At 45.0% G+C, this 7,592-nt stretch overlaps 2 protein-coding genes across 2 annotated transcripts; one reads left to right on the top strand and one right to left on the bottom strand.

Annotated features, from left to right (window-relative positions):
- The first annotated feature begins 37 nt into the window (after positions 1 to 37).
- LOC125529725 (amino-acid permease BAT1 homolog) lies at positions 38 to 4,121 on the top strand. The gene is made up of 6 exons (XM_048694149.1): positions 38 to 326; positions 794 to 1,013; positions 1,204 to 1,385; positions 1,586 to 1,875; positions 3,477 to 3,606; positions 3,695 to 4,121. The coding sequence occupies exons 1-6, from the start codon at positions 291 to 293 to the stop codon at positions 4,043 to 4,045; spliced, it is 1,209 nt and encodes a 402-aa protein (XP_048550106.1). The 5' UTR covers positions 38 to 290; the 3' UTR covers positions 4,046 to 4,121.
- A 142-nt stretch (positions 4,122 to 4,263) lies between these two features.
- On the bottom strand, positions 4,264 to 7,276 carry LOC125529724. Its single transcript, XM_048694148.1, has 5 exons — positions 7,074 to 7,276; positions 6,717 to 6,897; positions 6,560 to 6,611; positions 6,287 to 6,379; positions 4,264 to 4,290 (listed from the first exon to the last, which is right to left on the bottom strand). The coding sequence occupies exons 1-5, from the start codon at positions 7,201 to 7,203 to the stop codon at positions 4,264 to 4,266; spliced, it is 483 nt and encodes a 160-aa protein (XP_048550105.1). The 5' UTR covers positions 7,204 to 7,276.
- Between the last annotated feature and the right edge of the window lie 316 nt (positions 7,277 to 7,592).

Genomic DNA, 7,592 nt, shown 5'->3' with positions numbered 1-7,592 from the left:
CAGGAATGGGTGATTTTGATATGCTGTTCTGCTTGGAATTATCTCTTCATTGCATTGGATAAACTGTAGATACATATGATCTGTCATTTAGTTAGCAGTTTGCTCAAAATTTTGATATCCACAGACTCGGCCATATATCCTCTTCCACAAGGCAAATTATTAGAAATAGTTCTCTCTCCAAGGTTGCCATACATCTCTTTCACAAAGCAAACTATTAGAAATAGTTCCTTTTCCAGGTTTGATCTTAGCTTTTTTTTTTCTTTTCGAAAAAAGGTTTGATCTTATTAGCTATGCTCTGCTTTTACAGGTTCAACATCGTGGGTCAGGTACTTCAACTTCTAGGCTCCTTTACTATCTCTACATTTGTCTGCAGCTTCAAGTACACTCCCTTTTCTACAAGAAGTATAGTACTCCCTCCAGTCCATAATAAGTGTGGCAGTTTTAAACTAATGTTGAACTAACCTTAGTTCAAAACCATGACACTTAGTACTTTAGTACGTTGATCTATAAGTATTGGTAGCTAGTATACTTGAAGACAGTAATCTATCTATAAGAAACTTAATGCATGCATGTGGCCGTCCAGAAAGACCATTGGATACTTGGATAAAAAAATAACAGCAGCGTGTTCGGAACGGAGATCTTCCACGTCCCTGTCGATTTTCAACGGAGTGGACGGACCACTGAGGCTGTGAACTCATACTTCAATCAAGGAACAGATAAAACTAAATTATTGGCAAGTTGCTGACACAGTCCAGCCTCTTCTTTTGACCGTCCTGCCTGCCTGCCTGCCTAGTGGGCGACGGCCACCAGCGTGGACTTCTCGCTGGCGCAGCTCATCCAGGTGATCATCTTGCTGGCCACCGGCGGCACCAACGGCGGCGGCTACGTGGCATCCAAGTACGTCGTCTTGGCGATCTATGGCTTCATCCTCATCCTGCATGGCCTCATCAATAGCCTCCCCATCCACTGGCTCTCCTGGTTTGGGCAGCTCGGCGCTTTCTGGAACGCGGCAGGTATACTCATATTATTTTGATCATTGCCTTGTTTGGATATGCATTTTATTTTGATTTTGCATGCATATTTCATACGTTAGTACACATCATACTGTAGTACACATCAACTTTTGTTAGTCTTTGATTGTTGGTGTGTGCCATCAACTAGTCTTTGATTGTTGGTGTGCCTGTACTCTCTGAACAATGGTAGGTGTGCTTGTGCTGGTGATCTTGATTCCGTCTGTTGCCAAGGAGAGGTCGAGTGCCGACTTCATCTTTACGCACCTCAACACGGACAATGGCATGGGCATCCATAACAAGGCTTACATTCTAGGCGTGGGGCTGTTGATGAGCAACTACTGCATGATCGGCTACGATACATCTGCTCATATGGTACATGACAATCGATGTTAATTAATTCCAACATAAACTTTTGTTGATTACTTAGACCATGTACTCACATATGGATTCCAATTAGAGCATGCCCTGATTTCTAGACATCGATTGCACTACACCATCCTCGACGTCGATATAACTAAAGATCTAATGATCGGGATGTTCTTGCTTAATTATGTATATTGATATATATGCAGACAGAAGAAACGAAGAACGCCGATAGGAGCGGTCCGATTGGGATTGTCACTTCGGTCGTTCTCTCAAACATCTTTGGGTGGATTTACCTGGTGACCCTGACTTCAGTGGTGACAGACATCCCGTACCTGCTAAGTGCCGATAATGATGCTGGCGGCTATGCCATCGCTCAGGCTCTGCACACCATATTCAACCAGAGGTACGGCAGTGGTGTTGGTGGGCTCGTGTGCCTCGGCGTCATTGCTGTCGCCATGTTCCTCTGCGGTGTTGCGAGCATCACGAGCAACTCAAGGTTCGTCACTAGAGGTGGGGGGGGGGGGGGGGGGGGAGCCAGGGCCAGTCCTGACATTTCAGGGGCCCGGGGCGAGACAAGAATTGGGGGCCCTTAGCCTTAACGTAATCATCAAAATATTGACATATATTCTATATACTAAAAACACTTGAGATGCATCCAAAACCAATATTTATAATAAATAACTTATATATATTATCTAAAAAAATTATAACATTCGATAGATGCAAAGTCATTGATGATCATACCAATACCCATATCTTCCAGCAATTTCTACATGAAAAACAAACTTTTGCTAGAGGCATATGTTAGATAATATATCTCTCAATCCTAATAAATGACAGAATTGTAAAACACACTACAATTAGAATTTAGTACTAAACATACATTTGCTATATGTGGTACACATCGATCCATCCAATATTTAAGATGATGGAAATTACACACCTTGAGGATTTGGCTAGTTAGGAACGGTCAAACTGGCGAACTAGCAGGAGCATCCAGAAGGATTTGATCGAAGCAGGGACTGGACCAGCAGCGGTAGAGAGGATAGCAGGGGCCGCTCACCGGCCCTCGATGTCTGTAGAGGGCGGCAGCGAATTGTTGAACACATGCGGTCTGCCATGGTGGCTTTGGATTAGGGCTTTTTGGAAACTGAATTTTGGGGAGTCGGTGAGACAGATAAGGAGAACGAGGAGGCGAGGATCCGGGTAGGAGATCGGAGAGTGGAGGTTCGTCCAGCGCATGCACGGAGATCATGGCGATAATCTAGCGATTGCAACCTTTTTTAGGCAAAAAAACTAGGGATTGCAACTTCTAGCTAGCGATCAATGGGACATCTGCTGTGCGTTTTGTTTTATTATAAGGCAAACCTGCTACGTGCGCGTACGTGTGTGCCTGCCTCCTCCTTGGGCCAGCAATGGGCTACTTGCGTATGTGTACCTGGCGGGGGCCCCTTAGGTCTTGGGGGCCCGGGGCGGCCGCCCCCTCTGCCCCCCCTCAGGGCCGGCCCTGGGGGAAGCGGGGTGGTTGTGGTCGTCGTCGTGATGGTTGGGACGTTCTATGCTCACAAATACCTCCTTCCTAAAATTTGTCCCGTCACAGACATCTCATACCCCAATCACAAATATACATTACTTAATAATTGAGAACTTATGACATATTTTTCAGTATGTCGTCCGCTCCCACATCCTAAATCTGTTGGTGTTGCATTCCAGAGGCCCTTTTGCTGTAATTAGAAAACAAAAATTAATATCAAATACCGCCTGATAATGCTTCGAATATTGCATGTCCCATTACATCATAATAGGTTGCTATTATGATTTGGCTGGTTAGCGTTTTTGCAAATTTGGACTGTTGCTTGGTTGTTGCCATAAAGGAGGAAACAGAGAAAGATATCGATGTCGGTCATGGCTTGTTGGAAGTGATACGAGGGCCATGCTCACACATGTGGTTCCAAAGTACAATTTGTATTTATGTATATGTTTGTATTTTTTATTGCAATGCACATGCATTTAAGTAGTACAGCACAATAAGTGAGAGAAACTGTTGTATTGTCCCAATGTATTATCTGAATTGGTCATCTTTGTGTCGTGGCACAGGATGGGGTATGCCTTCTCCAGGGATGGAGCTATGCCGTACTCGCACCTCTGGCACCGGGTGACCAAACATGAGGTGCCTTTGAACATTGTCTGGCTCTCCGTGCTCGTGGCTTTCGCCATGGCTCTCACGGTACGTATGCATGTTTCACAGACTTTGTGTCGCCCGAATCGTTGACTGACATTTCATTTCCTTGCTTCATGTTATTTGGTGTGTGAAGTCACTGGGGAGCCAAGTGGCCTTCCAGGCGATGGTGTCCATTGCGACTCTAGGGTTGTACATCTCCTACGCGTTGCCCATCTTCTTCCGGGTGACGACCGCCCGAAAGTCATTCGTCCGAGGGCCGTTTCACCTCGGCAGGTACGGTGTGATCATCGGCTGGGCCGCCGTGCTGTGGGTGGTCTTCATCACTGTGTTATTCTCGCTACCGGTGGCATACCCTGTGGGAAAGGACGTCTTCAACTACACGCCGGTTGCCGTCGGTGGGGTGCTGTTGCTCAGCGTTGGCTCTTGGGTGTTCCATGCTCGGTTCTGGTTCAAGGGACCCATCGTGAACGTTGACACATACTAGAATTATGAGCCTTGTAAGCTTAATTAGTTCGATGGCTGGTTGATTTTTATGCATGAAGGGAAGTAGATTTTCTGCAGCTGTGGCGGGAATCTTGACAGCACAACACGCCTTTTTCTCCACCCCTCGTTCAAAAAGTCTGTCTCTCGCCGGGCCGGCTGACTGCCCATGATAGGGGTTAGGGGTTACCTGCTCGGATCCATATGCATATGCAGCATCGATTAGCGGTGCGCTATGGCTGCAATAAGCTGCAAAAAGATTTAAAACAGACACGATTAATGTGTTCATGTGTTCATCGGATTAAAAACGTATGCACATGTGTCATGTATAGTTCATGTGTTCTATGACAACAACATGATTAATTAAAACTCTATATATTCATTCATATATGTCGTCTACACTAAAGTACCCTACTTCAAAATGCAAAGGAAGATGAAATAACACCAGGATCTCTAATCACACAGAGTGTATCAATCGATGTCGATGCAGACATAAAGATCAGTGATACAAAGCCTAATCACACTAGCTTGACAGTTGACACTGACAGGAACAAAGGAGGTCTCCCTTTCTATATATTGTACTCTTATATGGTACTCCCTCCGTCCCATAATATAAGAGCGTTTTTGACACTAAAATTAGTGCCATTTTCATAATCCCAGAGCCAGGTACAAAAGAGGCAAATGGTCTCCCTTTCTATGTATTCTACTCCGATATGGTATATCTTTTTGCAGCCAAATTAATGAATTTTTCATAATCCAAGAGCCAGGGGCGGAGAGAGGAGCTGTCTTGTAATCTTATCATATCACTCCATATCACGCGAATGATTGTGGAACCCTTGGTCAACAATGCTAAATCATGCGGAAGGAGATCTTGAACAATAATTCCATGCACGACCCGTATGTGGTGACAGCAATTATAAACTATTTGCCCTCGGTCAACAATGCCAAATCATGTGGAAGGGGATCTTCCCCGCATTAAACCTGGGATAGTTTGCGACCTTGTCTAAATTTCAGTGTTGGAACTGATTTCTTACAAGTCCCGGTCGATTTTAAAAAGTACAACCTGTAATATTTAACCTGCTAGTTGGACTTTTAATAAGTAAAATTTGCAATTTTGGAAAATTGAGTCTCCCTTTCTATTCCCTCCCTTTTGGTTTGAAAGGCTCTCTGCTAATTTAGGTTAATCTCTGATTATATATTTGAGTAAAAAATATAAGTTATATGCCACAAAAAATATATTATATTTATGTTCGATATCATAACTCATGGTCAGAGGTTAGCTAAAATTAGTTTGGAGGGAGGAGGGGGGGGGGGGATACAAATCAGAAGGGAGAGCGCAGTATACGTCGTTTTCAGTCAAGTTACTGCAATTCATACTCCAAGGAACCATTCACGTGACACTAGAAAATTCAACTTAAACGCTTATCTTATCACACCACTCCCACATTAATGGTGTGGAAAGGGATCTTGAACAATAATTCCACGTGCGACCTATAGGTGACAACAACAAGAATCATAAACTATAACCCCTCGGTCAACAGTATTGAATCATACGGAAGGGGGTTTGAACAATAATTCCATGGACGGCCTATACACGATGACAAAAACAATAAACTACTTCCTCTTGGTCAACAATGCCGAATCATGCGGAAGGGGATTGCTGGCGTCCAACTATGGACAGTTTCCAAGCTTGTTTGAAGTTCAGGGAACTGATTTCTTATAAGTTCCGGTCGATTTTTAAAATTACAATCTAATTTTAAACTAATTGCACTTTCATAAGTAAAATTTGCAATCAGCCGTATGAGCTTTTGGCAAAACAAAAATATAAAATATAGTCCACACTCTCTTGTTAATCAGGTGGAGATACATAGCAGGAGCAGCTGTGGGAGCAGGGGTTGGGCGTAGATGAGGGAGGATGTCACCTATGAGCCGGACGTGAAGAGATATGATTTGCAAGAAATTTTCCACTCCGAGGTGCTTTGTCGTACTGGGTATTTGTATAACTCCCACCCAGGTTGACAAGTTTGATCTTTGCCTACTTTTCACTTGCCATGGAAAATAACACACCACCTCACATGAGCAGAGCAGATCAGACAGAGCTTTCAAAGCTGAATTTGTTGCTCAAATCTCCCATCTGTTAATGTATGGGGCCTGACCAATCTTCTCCTTTCTTCTCCATCACAGCAGATAAAGATGGTACATGATGTATGTATGTATGTATGGCTATGGGCAGAGTCAGCCATACAGTCTCCTCCTTGAATGCAACTATGTCAGCACCCTCCGGCATTACGTCAAGCACCTTCAACGCATAGAACACACCTTCCTCCCCTGGCCATTGCTACTAAACGACAATGTGTGAAAACAAAGCGCATAAAATTGGACAATGTGCCAAGAAACAGAGGCGGCACCTCACTACGCAGTAGAACAGTAAGCACAAGTCAGACATCCAAACAACCAAACCAGAAACAGTTCAACTTGAACAGTCGGCCAAAAACAGAGGAATCAGATGGCCATGTACCTGCACTGCACGGCCACAGATCATGAACGTTGGTGTGGATTCTGTAGAACCTCTTCATGGGCAACGCCAGTTCGATCCTTGTCCAGGCATAAGTGTGTTGGCGATGATCCCGGCTGCCGCTAGTCGTCGAAGTACTGTCTCGACAAACTTTACTGACCGATGCTTTGGCCACGGCAGCTTGTACGCGAAGGTACAAACAGGCAACCTCACGATCTCGGTGGAGATGTTGTGGTTGTAGCCGGCGTCCGTGAAGCCGGCGTCCGAGGTGATGGGTATCTTGGTGCGGTTGTTCACGTAGCTACTATGCTTCGGCAGGCCACAGTCGATGGTGATGAAACCTGCATTATTTGCTCAATGTGAGCGCGGATATAGGTTTGACAAAAGAAGCAATAAACGCACTACGTGCTCTAGCTACATTCCTAGCCAGCGGAAACAAACCAGCCATGATGGTAATAATTGTGAACTCACCTTCAAAGCTCACCTTCGATGCATATGATAATACTTCTAAGCTCACCTTCGATGCTAGGCGCGCGCTGGCCGCGAACTTGAAGTACGCCGCCGGCGGCGGGGGCGAGGCTGAGCAGGAGCGTCAACGACGAACGGGCAGCCATCGGTCGCCGGTCCATCCTACTCCGCGCGCACATGCCACCAACCCAGCAACAAGTAACTAGCACAAGATGCTCCACGTACGAAGTATAGTACTATCCATTTATATACAGTATGTGCTCAGCCTTAAGCTTAGGTTCACACGCTTGCCAGTGGTATAATAGACACATCACATGGCCACTTAGCCTCAAAATTATCTTCTAGTTTGGCGACGACTAGAGAGTGCAGTTGACTTGATCGAGAGCTGTATAGTTTGTCAACTGTCTCGCGCTGCCGCTGGTTGCAAGCTAGTACCATTATTAGTGCGGCCTTAGCCTTAGTAGACGACTGACTTGATGCAGGGTTGGTTTGTCAGCACGTTTGTGTTCGTTTATTGTGTAGTAGAAAATTGAAGTAAACGATGCACTTGACAAACGCTATGTAGCTG

The sequence above is a fragment of the Triticum urartu genome, unplaced genomic scaffold (assembly GCF_003073215.2).
Source record: "Triticum urartu cultivar G1812 unplaced genomic scaffold, Tu2.1 TuUngrouped_contig_5797, whole genome shotgun sequence".
In the NCBI taxonomy this organism is placed as follows: Eukaryota; Viridiplantae; Streptophyta; class Magnoliopsida; order Poales; family Poaceae; genus Triticum; species Triticum urartu.
The sequence above is the reverse complement of the archived record's forward strand: the minus strand, read 5'-3'. Positions and strand labels throughout refer to the sequence as shown.

Bases quoted from the DNA above. Each gene is read 5' to 3' on its own strand.
- LOC125529725 (XM_048694149.1), top strand. From the start codon at position 291: ATGCTCTGCTTTTACAGGTTCAACATCGTGGGTCAG. The intron at 327-793 runs GTACTTCAACTT...CTGCCTGCCTAG, and splicing joins GGTTCAACATCGTGGGTCAG to TGGGCGACGGCCACCAGCGT. The intron at 1,876-3,476 runs GTTCGTCACTAG...GTCGTGGCACAG, and splicing joins AGCATCACGAGCAACTCAAG to GATGGGGTATGCCTTCTCCA.
- LOC125529724 (XM_048694148.1), bottom strand. From the start codon at position 7,203: ATGTGCGCGCGGAGTAGGATGGACCGGCGACCGATGGCTGCCCGTTCG. The intron at 6,380-6,559 runs GTACATGGCCAT...GTCGTTTAGTAG, and splicing joins TCTGTGGCCGTGCAGTGCAG to CAATGGCCAGGGGAGGAAGG. The intron at 4,291-6,286 runs GTATGGCTGACT...ATCTTTTTGCAG, and splicing joins TTGCATTCAAGGAGGAGACT to CTTATTGCAGCCATAGCGCA.